Source organism: Schistocerca americana, chromosome 2 (genome assembly GCF_021461395.2).
Source record: "Schistocerca americana isolate TAMUIC-IGC-003095 chromosome 2, iqSchAmer2.1, whole genome shotgun sequence".
NCBI classification, from domain to species: Eukaryota; Metazoa; Arthropoda; class Insecta; order Orthoptera; family Acrididae; genus Schistocerca; species Schistocerca americana.
Window position 1 is genome coordinate 622,506,550 of NC_060120.1, and position 21,281 is coordinate 622,527,830.

At 37.1% G+C, this 21,281-nt stretch overlaps 1 protein-coding gene across 1 annotated transcript in view; it reads left to right on the plus strand.

The window, feature by feature from the left end:
- The window catches only part of LOC124596278 (protein muscleblind-like), a 590,664-nt gene extending 571,340 nt beyond the window's left edge, over positions 1-19,324 (plus strand). The window contains exon 12 of the mRNA XM_047135367.1: positions 14,110-19,324. Within this exon, the coding sequence (XP_046991323.1) occupies positions 14,110-14,327 (218 nt within the window). The 3' untranslated portion in view covers positions 14,328-19,324. The remainder of the gene's footprint in view (positions 1-14,109) is intronic.
- Positions 19,325-21,281: the final 1,957 nt, after the last annotated feature.

Genomic DNA, 21,281 nt, shown 5'->3' on the forward strand with positions numbered 1-21,281 from the left:
GGTCAGGTATACACTCACACACACACACCCATATCCAACCGCACATACACAGACACAAGCAGACATTTGTAAAGGCAAAGAGTTTCGGCAGAGATGTCAGTCGAGGTGGAAGTACAGAGGCAAAGATGTTGTTGAAAGGCAGGTGAGGTATGAGCGGCGGCAACTTGAAATTAGCGGAGGTTGAGGCCTGGCGGATAACGAGAAGAGAGGATATACTGAAGGGCAAGTTCCCATCTCCAGAGTTCTGACAGGTTGGTGTTAGTGGGAAGTATCCAGATAACCCGGACGGTGTAACACTGTGCCAAGATGTGCTGGCCGTGCACCAAGGCATGTTTAGCCACCGGGTGATCCTCATTACCAACAAACACTGTCTGCCTGTGTCCATTCATGCGAATGGACAGTTGTGTAGACTGTATAACACTGGAGATATACCATCAGACTTATGGTAAAACATCATCAACACAGTTCTGAAGACAGCAAGAGCTAACAAGTGTGATAATTTTTGCACAATTAGCTTAAAAGCTCATGCATTCAAGTTGCTGCCAAGAAGGAAGAATGTAAAATGGTGCAAGAAGTTAAAAATTCTGAGAGTAATAGGAGTAAGCTATAAGGAAAGATGGGTAATATGTATACAATGTGTACAAGAACCAAGAAGAACTGACAGAGAAAGAAATAAGCAGAGGAGAAGAGCATAAGCATTATATATATATATATATAAAGACCAATATGTCTTTAAATATGTCTGCTTGTGTCTGTATATGTGTGGATGGATATGTGTGTGTGTGCGAGTGTATACCCGTCCTTTTTTCCCCCTAAGGTAAGTCTTTCCGCTCCCGGGATTGGAATGACTCCTTACCCTCTCCCTTAAAACCCAAATCCTTCCGTCTTTCCCTCTCCTTCCCTATTTCCTGACGAGGCAACCGTTGGTTGCGAAAGCTAGAATTTTGTGTGTATGTATGTGTCTGTTTGTGTTTCTATCGACCTGCCAGCGCTTTCGTATGGTAAGTCACATCATCTTTGTTTTTTTATATATATATATATATATATATATATATATATATATATATATATATATATATATATATATATATATGTGTGTGTGTGTGTGTGTGTGTGTGTGTGTGTGTGTGTGTGCGAGTGTATACCTGTCCTTTTTTCCCCCTAAGGTAAGTCTTTCCGCTCCCGGGATTGGAATGACTCCTTACCCTCACCCTTAAAACCCACTTCCTTCCGTCTTTCCCTCTCCTTCCCTCTTTCCTGATGAGGCAACAGTTTGTTGCGAAAGATTGAATTTTGTGTGTATGTTTGTGTTTGTTTGTGTGTCTATCGACCTGCCAGCGCTTTCGGTCGGTAAGTCACCTCATCTTTGTATATATAGGGAAACATTCCACGTGGGAAAAATTTGCCGGCCGAAGTGGCCGTGCAGTTAAAGGCGCTGCAGCCTGGAACCGCAAGACCGCTACGGTCGCAGGTTCGAATCCTGCCTCGGGCATGGATGTTTGTGATGTCCTTAGGTTAGTTAGGTTTAACTAGTTCTAAGTTCTAGGGGACTAACGACCTCAGCAGTTGAGTCCCATAGTGCTCAGAGCCATTTGTGGGAAAAATTTATCAAAAAACAAAGATGATGTGACTTACCATACGAAAGCGCTGGCAGGTCGAAAGACACACAAACAAACACAAACATACACACAAAATTCTAGCTTTCGCAACCAACGGTTGCTTCGTCAGGAAAGAGGGAAGGAGAGGGAAAGACGAAAGGATGTGGGTTTTAAGGGAGAGGGTAAGGAGTCATTTCAATCCCGGGATCGGAAAGACTTACCTTAGGGGGAAAAAAGGACGGGTATACACTCTCACACACACACATATGCAGACACAAGCAGACATATTCAAAGGCAAAGAGTTTGGGCAGAGATGTCAGTCGAGGCAGAAGTACAGAGGCAAAGATGTTGTTGAATGACAGGTGAGGTATGAGTGGCGGGAACTTGAAATTAGCAGAGATTGAAGCCTGGTGGATAACGGAAAGAGAGGATATATTGAAGAGCAAGTTCCCATCTCCGGAGTTCGGATAGGTTGGTGTTAGTGGGAAGTATCCAGATAATCCGGACGGTGTGACACTGTGCCAGGATGTGCTGGCCGTGCACCAAGGGATGTTTAGCTACAGGGTGATCCTCATTACCAACAAACACTGTCTGCCTGTGTCCATTCATACGAATGGACAGTTTGTTGCTGGTCATTCCCACATAGAATGCGTCACAGTGTAGGCAGGTCAGTTGGTAAATTACGTGGATGCTTTCACACGTGGCTCTGCCTTTGATCGTGTACACCTTCCGGGTTACAGGAGTGGAGTAGGTGGTGGTGGGAGAGTGCATGGGACAGGTTTTACACGGGGGGGCGGTTACAAGGGTAGGAGCCAGAGGGTAGGGAAGGTGGTTTGGGGATTTCATAGGGATGAACTAAGAGGTTACGAAGGTTAGGTGGACGGCGGAAGGACACTCTTGGTGGAGTGGGGAGGATTTCATGAAGGATGGATTTCATTTCAGGGCAGGATTTGAGGAAGTCGTATCCCTGCTGGAGAGCCACATTCAGAGTCTGATCCAGTCCCGGAAAGTATCCTGTCACAAGTGGGGCACTTTTGTGGTTCTTCTGTAGGAGGCTCTGGGTTTGAGAGGATGAGGAAGTGGCTCTGGTTATTTGTTTCTGTACCAGGTCGGGAGGGTAGTTGCGGGATGCGAAAGCTGGTGTCAGGTTGTTGGTGTAATGGTTCAGGGATTCCGGACTGGAGCAGATTCGTTTGCCACGAAGACCTAGGCTGTAGGGAAGGGACCGTTTGATGTGGAATGGGTGGCAGCTGTGATAATGGAGGTACTGTTGCTTGTTGGTGGGTTTGATGTGGACGGACGTGTGAAGCTGGCCATTGGACACGTGGAGGTCAACGTCAAGGAAAGTGGCATGGGATTTGGAGTAGGACCAGGTGAATCTGATGGAACCAAAGGAGTTGAGGTTGGAGAGGAAATTCTGGAGTTCTTCTTCACTGTGAGTCCAGATCATGAATATGTCATCAGTAAATCTGTACCAAACTTTGGGTTGGCAGGCCTGGATAACCAAGAAGGCTTCCTCTAAGCGACCCATGAATAGGTTGGCGTATATATATAAAAACAAAGATGATGTGACTTACCAAACGAAGGGGCCATCCTGGTACCCGTGGCTGTTCCCTTTAATTGTTGGTATGTCTGGCCTTCAAAAGAGAAGAAGTTGTGGGTCAGGATGAAGCTGGCTAAGGTAATGAGGAAAGAGGTTTTAGGTAGGGTGGCAGGTGATCGGCGTGAAAGGAAGTGCTCCATCGCAGGTAAGGAAGTGGCATCAATGGTTACAAGGATGGTTTCCGGGGGTAACAGATTGGGTAAGGATTCTAGGCGTTCGAGAAAGTGAAGCTGTAGGAGGATGCTCTGAACAGCCGGTGTGGAGATATATATATATATATATATATATATATATATATATATATATATATATATATATAAAAAACAAAGATGATGTGACTTACCAAACGAAAGCGCTGGCACGTCGATAGACACACAAACAAACACATACACACAAAATTCAAGCTTTTGCAACAAACTGTTGCCTCATCAGGAAATAGGGAAGGAGAGGGAAAGACGAAAGGATGTGGGTTTTAAGGGAGAGGGTAAGGAGTCATTCCAATCCCGGGAGCGGAAAGACTTACCTTAGGGGGAAAAAAGGACGGGTATACACTCGCGCGCACACACACACACACACACACACACACACACACACACACACACATATCCATCCACACATATACAGACACAAGCAGACATGATGTCTGCTTGTGTCTGTATATGTGTGGATGGATATGTGTGTGTGTGCGAGTGTATACCCGTCCTTTTTTCCCCCTAAGGTAAGTCTTTACGCTCCTGGGATTGGAATGACTCCTTACCCTCTCCCTTAAAACCCACATCCTTTCGTCTTTCCCCCTCCTTCCCTCTTTCCTGATGAGGCAACAGTTTGTTGCGAAAGCTTGAATTTTGTGTGTATGTTTGTGTTTGTTTGTGTGTCTATCGACGTGCTAGCGCTTTCGTTTGGTAAGTCACATCATCTTTGTTTTTAGTTGTATTTTTCCCGCGTGGAATGTTTCCCTCTATTAATATATATATATAAGAGAGAGAAGTGAAATACAAGCTAGTCATATGAAATTCTTAAGAAACAGTATTGAAGTGTCTAAGACAAACAGATTAAGGACTGAGAGGATCAGGGAATTAAAGGAGAACCATTACAGGATAGGACAGAGGAATCAAGAGTTAGATGGTATGGACATGTCAAATGAATGGAGGAGGAGAGGATACTCAGAAATATATACAAGATGAAAGAGAAGGGTAAAGACCAGGAAGAAAGCCAAGAGCCAAGTGGCTGAAAGGAGTGAAGGACTGTGCATGAAAGAAAGGAAAAGACTGGATGAAAGTGGAGGCACAGAGTTGGAGGGAAGACAGAAGATGATGTAGAGGCCTATTTGCCAAACAGATTTGGTAAACAGCTGGGAACTGTACAGTATGATGATGATGATCAACAGCTGTAAATTAAGGAACATATAGTCAAGTAGTCTATAATACCCATAAAGAAGAAACTGAATCTGGGAATAACATTTGTTATTATTAAATATTTTATGTGAGTCAGTATTCAAGTTGATGGGTTTACACTATTCCAGACCACCTTTTATGAGTACTAATTCTGTGACTTCAGAAATAAAGAGTAGGTGGTGATCAAATCTGGATGTGCGAATGCCACAGTATTCATTCTCTCATATGGAGTCAAAGGTCTCACTAGCAAAAGAAATTGGAGAGCAGCGGATAAAACTGATGTTTCCATTTAAGGTATAAGTGATGCAAGCTTTATCTCTCAGTGCATAAAATGGTGCCCTAGTTCTACAGATACTTTTCTGGAAGCTTATCACAGCTGAATGAATGTAACAGATTTATTCTCTTCAGTACCAGTGAGTACCCATATGCACCTTGAAGTACTTTTACAGAGTTTGACAGTCTTATTTCAGTTGTCTGCTTTTACTGTCTTCTTTTTCCCAATTTACTCCATGTACTTTAACTGGTGGGCATCATTTCTTGTTAGTGAAACTGATTGATGCCTTGAAACATTCATTGACATGTAATCCACCATTTCTGCTATAATGTAGATTGTTACTGTTTTAATATTTTCCTATTTCTTTTAACATAATTCCTTTTCCATTGTGTAATTTATTACCTGAATATCTCAGTTTATTGAAGTAACTTGAATCCCTCATTCCTCTAATTGACTCTTGACACTTAACATTGAATGTATAGCCTTGTATTGCTAAAGCAATAAGTGCTGAGTCATCGATGGGCACATGCAAATGTGTGTGTCTCAATGATACTGATTTCAGTGAGTGGTCTCCTTTACTTCAAAAGTATTTACATTATACCAGAGCTTTCCTACAACATTTAAAGCAGTAAGTGTGTTTAATGACCAGATCCCACTGAAACTGGAGCCCAGGAAGTTCAAGACACCATTTGGACATGGTCAGTGCTAAAACTTGAGTACTGCAATAGTTAAAAATCAAATATTTAATTTAATAACTCAACTTGATGCTGTCTCCAACTTTGTGTGTATTTTCCCTGTATACAGTAAGCCTATGCACACATTTGGCTGTCTTTGTGAGGAGCATATTTATAATTTTACCTCCATTTGTAGGGTACACAAGTAAAATTTTATACTTAAATCCTGTACAATGTCCATTGTAGATACTTATTAGAACTGAAGAAATTTTAGAAAGGTGGGATCTGGATTCGCTGAAAGAAACAGAAGTTGTTGAGAGTTTCTAAGTGAACATTAGGCAATGAAAGACTGAAACAGGGGAAAGGGACACTGCAGAAAATTAATGGGCTACTTCAAGAGATGAACTAGTTCAGGAGCAGAGGATCAAATAGGCAAAATGAAAAGACCTGGAAATAATCCTTGGATGCCACACAAGATACTGAATTTAAGTGATGAAAGGTGGAAAAAATGTTAAAATGCAGCAGATGAAGTGTGCAAAAGTGAATACAGGCATCAAAAAATGAGACTGATAGAAAGTTCAAAATGGGTATGCATGTTACGAGGTTGCTTAAGCATGCATGACAAGTGAAAAGATAGATGGCACCTACAAGAAAAAATTAAAGAGCTCAAATGGCAAGCCACTAGTAAGAAAAGAGGGGAAAGCTTAAAGGTTGATGGATTATAGAGATGGGCTATGCAAGGGAAATGAAGACAGTTTCATAGAAAAGAAAGAGAAACTAGAAGAAGAAAAAATGGGGACATGATACTGCGAAAAGAATTTGACAGAGCTATAAATGATTTAAGACAAAACAAGGTCTCGGTAATAAACGACATTCCATCTGAATTATTGATATTCTTGGGGGAGCCAGCCACAAAAGAATTACTCCACCTAGTGTGCAATACAAGCAAAATACCTTCAGACTTCAACAGTAACATAATAATTCCTGTTCCAAAAAAAGGTAGGGGGTGACAGGTGTGAATATTACAAAACTATCAGTTTAATAAGTCATTGTTGCAAAATACTGCCATGAATTATTTACAGAATAGAAAAGCTGGTAGAAGCTAACCTTGGGGAAGATCAGTTTGGGTTCCACAGAAATGTAAGAACACACCAAATCTACATTCATCACATTTGTAGATTTATAGAAAGCTTTTGACAATGTTGACTGGAATACATTATTTGAAATTCTGAAGGTAGAAGCAATAAAATAAAGAGAGAGAAATGTTATTTACTGCCTGTACAGAAACTAGATTGCAGTTAGCAGAACTGAAGGACAGGGAAGCAAAGCAGTAGTTGAGAAGTGAATGAAACAGTGTGGAAGACAGTCTCATTCCTGTCTCAACTACTGTATCCCTTACATATCATGTCCTTGTAGCTTATTTCTAATGTTAGTCAATCTGTCCATTGAGCAAGCAGTAAAGGAAACCAGGGAGAAATTTGGAGAGGGATTTATTGTTCAGGGAGAAGAAATAAAAACTTTGAACAATGGAAACTCCAGGTTGGAGTATCAGCAATAGGATAGATTGCTACTAATCATAAAGATGACCTACTGAGTTGTCAAGGGTAGTGGTTATATGTGCTTGAGGTTTGCTTGCCTGTGTGAATGTGTGTGTGTTGCCTTTGCTGAAGAAGGCTTTGGCTGGCATCTATAATTTTTTCATTGTGTCTGCCTGCAGCTCAATGGGTCATCTTTGCAGTGAGTAGCAATCTATTTTTTTCCTAATTTTGTAAGTAAAACTTTGAGGTTTTTGATGACATTCTAATTCTGTCTGAGACAGCAAAGTTCTTGGAGGAGCAGCTGATTGGAATGGGTAGCCCTGAAAAGAGATTATGGATGAACATCAAAAAGAATCAAACAAGGCAATGGAATGTAGTCAAATTAAATCAGGCAATTTTGAGGCAATTAGATTTTGAAACGAGAAAGTAAAAATATAAGATGATTTTACAATTTGGGAAGCAAAATAACATGATTGCCAAATTACAGATGCCAAAGTACAGGTGATGTAGTACACAGACTGGGAATAGCAAGAAAAACATTTCTTAAAAAAGAAATATTTATTAACATATAAAATTTAAATTATTAGGAAGTCTATCCTAAAGATATGTGGTTAAATTATAGCTTTATGCAGAACTGAAACATGGACAATAAACAGTTTAGACAAGAAGAGAATAGAATCTTTGGAAATGTGTTGCTACATATGAATACTGTAGCTTAGGTGAGTTGACTGAATAACTAATGAGGAGTTACTGAATCAAATTGGGGACAAATAAATTTGCAGCACTATCTTACTGAAAAAAGATTTTTTTAGGACACATTTGGAAGAAACAAGGTATTGTCAGTTTAGTAATGGAGGGATTTATGGAAAAGGTGAGGAGGTTGAGAGAGATCAAGATTGGAATGCAGTAAGCAGATTCAAATGTATGTAGGCTGCAATAGTTATGTAGAGATGAACAGGCTTGCAGAGGATAGATTAGTGCGGAGAGCTTCATAATACCATTCTCACAAAGTGAGGTGGTACAGTGGTTAGCACACTGGACTCACATTTGGGAGAACGATGGATCAAACCTGCTTCCAGCCATCCTGGTTTAGATTTTACATGATTTCCCTAAATCGCTTCAAGTAAATGCCAGGATGGTTCCTATGAAAGGGCACGGCCAACATCGTTCTCCATCCTTTCCTAATCTGATGGGACTGATGACCTCGCTGTTTGGTCCCCTTCCACTGAATGAGCCAACCAACACCATTCTTTGGACTCAAGACTACAACAATGTGGTGGTCTGATCTGCCAGATATTTGGCCAGTCATGTAACATTCATAATGAGTCTCAACTTGGGGTGATAATAAGAGGTTACGTCTGTGTTTAAATTGCTTATTTTATTGACACATCTGTCAGACTTTTTTATGACTGACAAAGAATGACCATATCTCTAGCAAATAAAATAATTTAAAGCATACGCCGATTGGTGAGTAGTGTTTTAATGTTATCTATTTATTTATTTGGTTAATGAAAGACTAATTGATTCATATTTAGAGTCATTTATTACACACTGAATCACTCTACACATCCACATGGCTTCATCATAATGATGTTTAATGCTTACACCGTATGTTGGTGAAGTTTCCTTACATTAGGAATGTTTGCTGCTTAAACCAGTTGTTAAGTTGCTCCACAGATAACTATTAAAAGATTTGAGGTTATAGAAACATGCAAGTCATTGAATTGGTTCTCCCCTATGTCTAAATCTCTCATGGCAAGTATCATTCAGTGCATTCCAAACAATGCAGCTGAAATGTGTCAGAGCACTGTAACATATAAACTGTGTTTCCTCTTATCTGCTGGGCACATCCTGCAGCAAGCCTCTCATATGTTGTAAATAAAGTCTTTATAGAAATCACTTTTAAAACATTCTGGGATAACACATAGACCTGACAATCCTCTAAATTCCAGCCCTTTCCTTTGATCTTCAACTGCTGCTGGCATCTAACTTGAATTGAATCACGAGGATTTTTATTCACCCACAAATGTTTGTTGGAAAAATATGCTATTCAAAATGTTGTCTCATATGCAAATAAGACTGAAGACATTAGCAATGGTTCAACAGATAAAGCAATAAACCATCTACAAAAGTTCTCCTGTGGTTAGTGATTGGCAATTGAAAGTCTCTGCACTCACTGAACATGATGCAGTTACATGAACTGCACATGATATTTCCTTCATGTGATGGTACTAGCCATATCACATTTTATGACCATGTGTCATGTGCTGACATGTAGATCTCCTTTGATAGCTTGCAGAATGCAGTCTTCCCAGTCAGACATATGAGCAAAACTTGGTCTACCTTGATCCACAATTTGCGGTACTATGGATCCCATCTTGCTGATATAGAAATAAACAACAGCAAGGACTCATTGGTTTGGCTGTCTTCTCTCTGGAATTCTTTTTGTAGAGCCTTGCAATTTCATTCGAATTATCATTTGCATGACCGTACATAACAATCATATCTGTCTGCTTGTGAAATGTAAACATGTCCTGTCATGATTAAATGACAACTCACTATTGCTATTAAAATATTCAAGTAGACTTATGCCAGATGCACATAAATTTCAAAAGTATACTTCTCTCTATAGCATCAAATTGTCATTAATGTTACAGTGAGTGCATGAAAAGATTGACTTATATTGATAATATCACCTTATCATAGAAAATAGATTTCAATTATTGGCTGGAACTTCAACTGTTGGATTTTACCTCAAAGCACATTGAACATTAACTTTCAACACAATTAAAAAATTAATGATTTTTCCCACATGTTTATGCATACTTTGATTCTTGAACACTTGGAGTATTAAGTGATTGAAAGATACCTTTTCGCTGGAACTAGTTTGTGGGAAGACTGGCAGAGAAATGTGTGCAGTTCAGTGTCCAATACGATAGGTACATACACAACTCATGGCAAGATACATAACAAAAGTAATCATCCTCAGATTCGCCAAATATTAAAGAGCACCACTGAAACAAATGGCAGAGCAAATTGACACTAGAAGGCAATCAATATCTTAGTAACGCAGTTTTTGTCACCACTTTCCCATCCAGATGTACTTTTTCTCTAAATAACTTCTGCCAGACGCCTGCATAGTCCCTTAAACAAAGTGGTGTCTGACTTTCTTATCCATTGTATATAGACCACACAATATTTTGAAATATCTTTTCTGAGAGATTCTACATTATTTCAGTTCATAGATTATGAGAGAATTTTAGTACACTGACATGTCACGTACAAAACAGCATATCTTGAAGAGAGTAATGTTATTAATGGAAGAATAATTGAAATACTTTGGTCATGAGCATGTCTATAATTACTTTTGTGAATCTGTAGTACCTCATCTAACAGACTTAACTACAGATGGAGACACCGAAAAAGAAAACAAAGTTGTAACAACTCTTCAAGAATACCCAGAATCAAAAATCATCTCCATAGCTAAAGATCAGAAATCATTATGTAGTAGTAAAATCACAAGCACTCAACATAGCAAGGTACACTGCAACACTCAAAACATTAAAAATAAAAGTCAGAGCAAGGATAAAAAGAAAACTCTTCAAAAATTGTGTGGCAGAAAATAATGTGAAGTGGCAACTACATATGAGGAAACAATGAAGATCTCTGTAGAAAAATCCTAGAACTCTCAAATGCAAACTGGAGAATTAAAGCCATTTTAGTTGAGTACCTGAAAGATTAGAACTGCAAATCTTTTCAGTATTTTAGTTTTTTTTAAAAAAAGGACTCGATCAATAAAACAGACAGAAATTCAGGACAAGGGCAAATAACTTTACGAGTTTCTAAAAACTGGGAACCATAATACTAAAAAGAAAAGTGATGAATGAATAAAGACAAATCATAAATGCTCATTATGTTATGCACATCTGACTGAATTTAGCGAAGAAGACTAATGAATTACTTTCACTTCAAGCATGGAATACAACGTTTTATTTTAGATGCATATTTTTGCCAATAACTGAGTGTCAGAATGATATACGAACAGTTATTTGACAAATTTAGGTTAAAGAGTCAGGAAATAATACATAAATGATGTCAACCAACTTGAAAGACAACCAGAGCCATCTAAACACTACTTTTCTTTCGTTGTTTCTCCTTATTCTCCCTCAAACATCAGAATTTCTATGTGACTTAATGCAAATTGATTAAAATGTATATGAAAAGCTAATGATTTGGAGGAGTAACACATACAGCTGCAGGTCTGACCTCTATTTTCAAACATGATTGCATTTGTGTTTAATTGAATTGCCTTCTTTTATTACCATTGAGGAAGTGTAGAGGGGGACACAAAAATAGCAAGAATTTCTTTCTTGCTGATAGATGGGTTTAACTATGCATTCTGATGCCAAACTGTTTTGGGTCTGTTGACCAAATATTGTATGTGTAGAAGTTTCAGTTGGGTCAAAGTTCTTGTAAATGCTGTCTTATGTATTAGCTAGTTTTTGTTTCACTTCTTCTTTGTCCTCGATACTTCCCTTTTAGTTACTTTTTTTTTTAACAAAATGAATCACTTGCACCCATACCTAGTATAAACTGTTTGAAACTCAGTGATTAGTGATCATCACCATGGTTACAGTGATGAAGTAAAACCTTTGACCACAATGTAGGCAGTTTCTTTAGAGGAGCCTCATACAGCCATTTTAGTACTTGAATAAAGTGCTGATGATTTAACTTTTATATCTTAGTGGATCAACTTCATGCTAGAGTGTTCACTTCAGTCATGAAAATTAAGGTGGCTTCTATTGGCTTAAATGTTATTTTGTTTCAAGGGCCTAAACAGAACACTATGTCTCATCACCTGTATCAACTTTTGATTAACACCTTATGTTAACTGTTTGTTCTGTCACATCTGCCACTGAAAAATTACTGAACACGTGAAACAGCATTGTTGAAAACAAGCTCTCTGACCTTATTGACATGTCTGCATGGAGACCATTTGGCCAACTGACTTAAATCAGTGAGTAAGTAGAGCCACCTAGATGGAGATCCTGTCTCCAGAACCTCTCCACCCACTGTTATTTTTTGGCTCAACTATGTATATGTATTTAGAATGTTAGGTTTATGAGTCCTGATTTTCCAACTATGAATGTTGCTTGTTGAAATGCATCCAAAATGGCCACAAAATTTCAGTGATCCCAAACAGGTGTTTCAGAATCCTACAGCTGAGAGATATGTTTGTTTGCATCTGTTCCAATATTATTCTTGTTCACTGATATGTTTAACCTTTCTGCCAAATGGTTGTTCACTGATATGTTTAACCTTTCTGCCAAATGGCTACAATAATCATACTTATCAGTGGATTGTTGGTGTATACTTCTGTTTTGTATTTCAGTACCATCGCATCCCAATGTGCTAAACAGTGTATTATCTATATTTGGAAATAACCAAGGTAGAAGAAGTTTTTGCATTATTGTGAAACTGAAACACACATATTACATGTGCTTCACTATAAGAAAGAGACCACTTACCATACATGGTACTATACTGATTTCCAGAGCAAAAAATAACTCAAAAAGGTCACTGTGTCTCATAGATTGCATATCAAATAGAATGAACTTGATTGAAAGTTTAGAACATGTGGTATGGCTTAAACGAAATAGTTCAAGGGAAAGATTTTATATTTGAGCCTAGAACATATTAGGAATAAAGAGCTGGTTGTCTCAGTTTGATATAGCACAACTAATTTCCATATGGGCATCAACACAGTACATAAACTAGTAAATGATGGTGTAACTGAATGGTGCCTATGAGGTCTACAGGAAGTGAAAGCTATTCTCCTTGAAAAGTGGTACCCAGCTCAGCAAGGATTGAGGTAGGAGTACTGTGAGCACCAAAATTCTTCTGAAAAGAATTCCAGACATGATCTATAAAATTCTGGTTGTGAGACCATGCTTTGGAAAATTGTTTCCTGTTGAAGATGTTCGCCCTGTAATTGGCTCTCAGTGCCCCCCCCCCCCCCCCCCCCAACACACACACACACACACACACACATCTATTTATGCATGTTTTATGGACAATAATAGGTTCCAGCGTCATGTCAGATTGAAAGATGGTGGCTGTCAGTTTGAGCGATTTGTGAGCAGTCCAGTTAGCATCTTAAAGTGCCTGTTACAAATACTCTTCCCCCTTTGTTAGGTGATAAGCTGTGATTGGTCACCTCAAATACATACCACCTTCATAAAGCTTTCTGATTTCAGTGCTCTATTATATTACTGTTATGGTGTCTACAGCAGAGGAACTCTAAATGCAATAGAGCCACAGTCCTGTTTACTTGAGGGCATGATATAAAATATCTTTGATTGGCACCTATCGTAGACCTTTGCTGTCTGAACCTTCTGGAGACCAAACCTAAATGAGAATTTGTTGGCATCATTTTTGAACAGCAAATTTTTATCTACCTTTACATTTGTTGCACTTGCATTCAAACTGTTAATGGCCCCCCTCCATTGTATCAAGTAAATAATGGTTCAAGGGAATTTGATTAAGAACCATTACCATGTTAACACCATACTTACATTTTGGACCAGTTGATTTTCTTGGCTTATTGCTGCTTTTGTGATTTTTCTCTAATTGTAGAAAGCAGGATTTGTGCAAACATTTACTGTAGTCATTATCTCTGTAGTGCCAAAATGACTTGAGTTGATGAAATTTGTTGGCTGTACATGCAGCTGTCATGGCGAAGAAAATAATTTGACAGTAATGTTGGGATTCCATTTCTCTCTTATTGTAAATGCACTTTATCAAAACTGTGTGAGGGAATAGCTACAGTTGAATCCTAGGCACCATCTATAACTCCTCATATTTAGTCTGTGTAGCATGATGTACAAAATTTTCATTTGTTGGTAATGTGTAACAGCACGACAAGCACACATTACTCCCAAACAGTTACAGAAAATGTGAATGTCTCTCTGCCCTGCTTCATTTATAACTAGCTGTAGAGTTTTGTCATTATGAAATTTTTGTTGCAGGTCACGTGGAGGTTGTGGACATGAAAGTTACTGTTTGCCGGGATGCAGTGAAGGGGAAATGTGTTCGCCCACTGTGTAAATATTATCACATCCCTATTCCACTGCCCCCGGCTAATGAGATGGTGCAACTGGAGGATCAAGGACATACGACTACATCCGATAATGTCCTTCCATCAAATCGCATACTTTCTCAACAAGTATTTGCGTTTAATTCCTAGTTTACACTAATATGATGATATTTGTTACATGATTTGTAGAGTGTTTTGTTTACTTATCAAAGAAATCAACTTGTTTATTACAATGTTTATATCATTATAATTATTGTAACAATTATAAAGTCATAAAATGACAAAGAATATCTTGATGCATAACGTTAATTTTGCATTATATAGTTCTAACATGACAGGTTGCCGAGGCATTGTGAATGTGGAGTGTGCAGATACACAGTGGGCAGCCGATGGAAGAGGCCTGTCCTTCTGTAGGAGCGCTCAAGTCCACAAGATACACTGAGAGGGAAGGTTTTTATACTCACTGTCCTAGTTTCTTTTTGTATTACATAAATAATTCCCTTCTAAAGGGGTGGTTAACGAAAATATTGTTTTGTATCGTTCCCTGTATAGAATAGTAGTTTAACAAATGTGCTCCTAGGTCTTGAAGTAACTAGTGGGGAAGCTTAAGGCCTGAGAGTCTCCCACTGAGTGTGAAAGTTGGACATAAATATATTATTATCAGTGGGAGAACAAAAGAAGAAATGAAGGTGTAAGTGAGATAGACGGGGATTATCAGCACTGGCAGGTTACAGACTGAGTCACCACATTTCAATTAATCTGAATGAAATATACAGATAAAATATAATTTTATTGTTTATTAGATTACAATGTATTTGATTGTATGACTTGGCAGGAAAACTAAATAATGCAAACATCAACATACTGACTTTATAAAATCTTTTGATATTTATTTGTAATAATTTGTGTAAGATCTGTATAAGTAATTTTTCATTAAAATATGATATAAAAGACTGTCTAAAGTCACTGCCACAGTGTTGCTTTATTTGTCATGTGTCTGTACTATTCTCAATTGTTATATCCTGCCAGGACATACGTGCAGATGAAAAGAAAAAAAAAATCAGTCATTGGTTCTAGTCAAATGAGTGATTGTAACTCAGTCTCTAACTGGTGTTCTGTCCTTAGAGGCTGTGACAAAAACATATTTGGATATTTACCTTAAATTGTACATAGTGCAAACAGGACCAAAGAGCCTCGCAAGAATGAATGTATGTAATCTGGAGGTCTTCTTTGCACTAAATCTTTACTGTACTCCGTGATATCTCTCAGATGAAAGAAGTGCCACATTTTTTAAAACTGAAGTAAATGTTCCTGTACAGCATTTAAGAATCAGAGTTACATCAGGGCGAAAGATTTTTCCTTCATAGCAGGCTCAATAGTGTGTTGTTTTGGTTGGATTCTGTCGGTAAACAGTCAAGTTGCCCAATGTCAGTGAATTGGTATTTGGTATTAAAGGGCAAGATGTTACTGTATATATGTAAAATCTTTTACAGTCACATACCTTGTTGAAACAGAAATGTGATAATGAAGTATTTGAGATAATAATAAATTCTCTTTAGTGGATGAAACTCTTCTGTCATCTTGTTTTTATATTAATTATGTTGTTTGTACTAGCCTTCAGTATTACAAACTGATCCTCATCACAAATCATCCACATCTTATAAACGTATAGGCCACAGATCTGGTGTTGTTGTACAAGGGAATGTTCTATGTATATATATGTATATGTGCAAGAATACACGAACTAACGTTAATAATGAACAATTTTTGAGAAATGATTGTTGCTTTTATTACGGAGTTAGAAGTAGTGACTAATGAAAATTTAGGCCATGTTGTTGAAGTGAGTCTTTCCCTTTAATACCAAGGTTTAGAAGAGTGAGCTTCCAAAATTGACTGTAGTCAAGGGTCTAGGCAGCATTTTTACTGAACAGTTCCGGCAGAGCAGGGTTAGCTTGAGTCGCTGCTTGCTAGCTTCTAGATGTTACCATAATAATGGCTTTGATCACTTGTTTTAATCCCAGTCACAAATGCATAAGATAAAGGACACAACGGAAAACTGAGCATTGCTAGCTTGTTGTCCGCAGGTTGTATTTCCCAGATTCAGACAGTTGTTGTCGTGCACCTGGGACTCGAGAGCATTCTGCTACTCCTTAATTCAAACCTCACTGTGGCTTACTGGGAAACAAAGCACTTCCATTCTTGCTACCCATTACCTTTAAATAAATTCCCATATTCCACATAGACACTAAACAAACAAAGTGCCACAGATTAGATTCCCATGGCTCCATTCACAGATGTTGTAAGATTTTTTATCATATAGAGTTTATGCTGTAGTTATACATTAGTAATGTAATAAAATAAAATGTAATGTGATAAAGGTAGATAATGTATTCCCTCAGTAATTATTTATGTAGGTAAGAGTACTTGTGTATTCATTCAAGAATGGACATGCTTTGTTTAAAGCAATATATACCCTTGCATTTTTACATAGCATGTAACCTATTACTTGAGTGTGAAGATGTAGTTTTAGCTTTCTTTCTGTATGCTTAGATCCAATAACTGACCCAGCCACAAATAAAATATTTAGTTTGGCTGCGAAAAAGCTCTCGTGGGTATATGTAGATCAGAATTCCACACAGAGCTTTATATGGATTATTCCTTGTATAATGCAGTGCATGCGCGCATTCGTTCACGTGTGTGTGTAGACTGCTTTTCAGGACAGAGAATGATTCATTGTAATGTTCTAGAGATCTCATAGCTATTCAAAACTACACTTCCTAGGCTATCAGTATATTCAGTACATTTAGAGATATATTTTAATGTGCATGTTGTTCCACTGGAAAGTGACAGATGTAATATACATACTTTGTGTACCATTATATAGATTAAAAATATAAATTTTTATCATAATTATTTTGGCTCATATATAATATATATAAATATATATATGTTACACGTATAAAGGAAATTATAAAATAATGTAACTGTCTTCAATTTCCAGTGGATTCAAATAGAAGGGATCTTTTCAATGTCATGTTAAACTTGCTCATCATTCATTTACACCTCAAGATTAAGCCTAAAAAATGTATCTATTAATTTCATATATTTATAAGATTGGACACAGTACACATTCAGACAAACTTAATATCATGCCAGTTTTCACATATGCATAGCTTTTACTTGCATGCCTTACTTTAATTCTGAAAAGATTCCTTTTTGTTTGAAATACAAAAATTTATAATGTCCATTCACCACTAGGGCTCAGAAGTCCACTGTTACAAGCATAGATGATACAAGCTTAGGTTAAACACATCCTACAGAGGGGAAAGGAGGACTGTACACCATAATTTGTACATACCGAAAATATAGAGAGTAAGTTTTCTCTTTAATTTTGGTAAAGATTTAGCTTTCATCAGGCTTTTTGGCAACCCTGCAAGCAGCTTGATTAGGTCATGCATTATTTACTTTAACTATCCCAGGCTCAGCTAACAAACACTGAATCTAAGGAAACCATCATAATGTAAATTGTATGTTTATGCACTAAAAACAACAATGAACATGTAAATAATTATATATGAGGCATCATACAATTTCTTTATGTTGCACCTTGGACAGTTGTATTTGTGTTTGAACATTACTAGCAAAAGCATAATTCCCCCCTTGACTATAAGAAATCAAGGCCTGTTTCCCACTCTTTCACTTGTCTTGTAGGCTGATTGTCTTTGAGTCCAGTGTACTGTATCTAGTTGAATCTATTTTTGAAGATCAAAGAAGATTTAAAACATGGGTCACTTTTGGGAAAAGTGGATCTCATATAGGATGTGACAGTGACTCATTATTTTTTGATTTCATCCATCATTTTGTGATATTTTTAGTATGGTTGTTATTTAAGTATCACTATAATCATTAATTGTACCTTGTTGTGTTATTGTTAGATTATACAATTTATATTACAGTATTTAGAAATGAGGAGAAAATGGACAGTAAAAGAAATATTTTATTTTTTGAAATTACTCAGATGTTCACGTAATGTCATTAAAAATAGGTGAGAAGTTTGAGTGTTGACTCTCATTCCATACCTGATTTTCTCCTTATTACTGAATAACATGTATAACAATTAGGTGTTGCAATGTGTATAACACATGCACCTATTCTCTGTGGAAGTTAATATCTGCAATGAGTGGATAGAATATTGATCACACCAAAGTTCCAAAATGTGATTATTTTTTAAAAAATGGTTATTTATACAAAGAATATGTCTTTCAAGATATTTTGCATGTGAAATATGGATAGACTGAACATTTAATTTGTTGTACTGATTGTGCCAAAGAATCAGCATTGAACACTCGTGGCATGAAGTGGGAAGTGAACTGCTTTTTTTCATATTAGTACATAGAAATATTTGTGTGTAGTTTTCTTTAAATATTCTTTAAAGCATACAGCACATGGGCAGAAATTATAGGAAAAAAGGAGACACTTTCGGCATAATGAATACAACAAATATTTCAGATTGCTCAGATTTAAGTATATTTTAAGGAAGTGGAAACTTGTGTTTGATGACACACAACTATTGTACTAAATTTGTAAATTCCTCTTAATATTAGAGGGGTCATACCACAGTCTGAGGTATAATGCATTCCTGCCATAAAACACACTGGAACTCATTTTAACAATTTTCACAAACTTTTGACTGACCTACATTTAACCTACATCAAAAATATCTTGAAAGAATTTTAAATCAGTTTTTGTGAAGACATCTCTGATCCCATTATACTTTTTGTTAATGTTGATAATAGTAATAGTTTCAATTGAGAAATGATCAGTTTTTTTCTGTGCCAATCTTACATTCCACATCAAATTATGATGATAATTGTAACATTATATATTGTTCTCATTATGTCTTTGTTCACTTAAATTAATATTTAATCTTTATTGTTATTCATGAGTTGTCTTCACATATCACTGAATAGGTAAACACAGTCTAACCCCATGAAATGAGGCAGATATTACTCCTTCAGATGCATGATCGGGTATAAACCACTTTCATCTAAACACACATGTAACTGTGATGGAAGTGACAAAAGTAAATATAAAGTATCCCTATTCCCCATTTTCTGAATACAGTAGTTAATAAATAATAAAGAGAACCATTGCATTTTTATTTCATTATATTTATGACCACTACTTTCCTTCTATTGTGATTTTATTAATTGTGCCTCTTCATAATCACTTTCTTTTATTAGTCAGTTTACCTGAAGAAATAAAACTTTCCACCAGAAAATAGTACAAACTAGCATGTTAGCGTGATTTTGTCCTGCAACCATTGGAAATGGAATTATCACCAGACATATGTTTTTGTATGACACAGCGTGATTTGTGGTAATATACATCCAACATTTCATTGTCTTGTCTTCATATTTTAATGCAGCAGGTTAGATCAATTTAATTTGGATTCATGTACTTGGAAACCCTTCAAGGATGCAGAATGGGACAGTTTATTCATTACCATGAAGAAGCCTACTTCTGTACAGTATTCTAAGATACAATTTTGACTAGTGTTAATCTACATACATTGTTAATTATGGTACATACTTCTGCTATCTTTATTGTAAAAGTTCTGTGATCGTCACAGAAATGGGTACTATCTTCTCATATGATGAAAAACTTTTATAAATGTAACTATTATGGTCAGGCACTATTCTGTGCTGATAACGGTTCCTAGATTGGGATCTGTCAAAAGAGAAAGGGGCTGAGTGCAAACGGTTGCAACAGGGGAAACCAAGTGTATGTACATTTAAGACACATTATGCATCAATTTGTCAGTATTATCTTGGGAATATAGTACTTTCATTCTTACTACATAGTGACATTCAGAAGATTCACACTTTTGGAGAACACTTGGTAGCTTTACATATTCTGTGTTGGAGAAATGTATGAAGAATTAAGAGACATGGATTTAAGTTTCTTTTTTGTGTGTACCCCTGATGATAGAATATATATTTTTGGGGTTTTGAACAAATCCTGTCCAATTTTAAGAAAACTACAGAATCTCCTTCACTAAAACTGAGGCAGACTGGTTGTATGGAATAACAGGGAGCAGCCATGTGTTGAAACAGATGAATTTCTTTACACTGTGACTGGTATTATGCAGTCCTGTCATTTGGAAATGACTGAAATTAGTGATGTACAGAAATGAAGCTACAGTAGTTGTGACTGGCTAGTCTTATCACAACACAATATAAAATTAAGAATTGTCATATAATTACTTCATTTACAATGGATAAATTATTGTAGGTAGACTATGTGCCAACCAGAAAGCCTCCACTGAAATAACCGCCACATTCATTTGTACTACTTTTCTCCTACTTCTTGCATAGTATATAAAAGTAAATTTATTGCACATGATACATGTTCAACATTTTACTTTGTTCCTGTTCTTGAGATCAACATTAACAGCTTGTTTAGCAAATTTATGCTTCATAATTGCTATTTAATTTAATAAAGTGAATATAAAAGGGACGATCAAAAAGTTTCTGTTTGAAGGCTGTGCAGCCCAGAATTGGTATGCCAATCAGGCAAAATCGCGAATGCACAGGTTGAAGATACATATGTGGTAAAACACCATTCCTGCTGCATGAAGAAGTCCGTAACCGCCTGCTGCACATCCTCATCCGACAGGAATTGTCAAACATCAGAGCCTTTTTTTAAGGGACCAAAGTTGTGATAATTGTGTGGGGAGATATCAGGATTGTAGGGCAGATGCCCAAGTGTCATCTCCCAATTGAGTTGGCGTAGTTCCTGCATTACACAATTGCATATGGGTACATGCACAGTCATGGAGTACCAACACTCATTACACAATGAAAGTTTTCGACACACTTTTCAGCAGACAGTCTGCCCTATACACATTCTTCATTCTCCACTGGATGTCTGCTGGCCTTTGTCCTTTGGCAATCAAGAAAAGAATAACAGCATGTCGCCACAGTTCACATTTCCACATTTACCATATGTACGTCAAAAAGACACAAGTTCCACATTTATCCCTTACCTACATGTCAGTGCATATATAATCACATTGGAGTTGTGCTATGTTACATAAACACA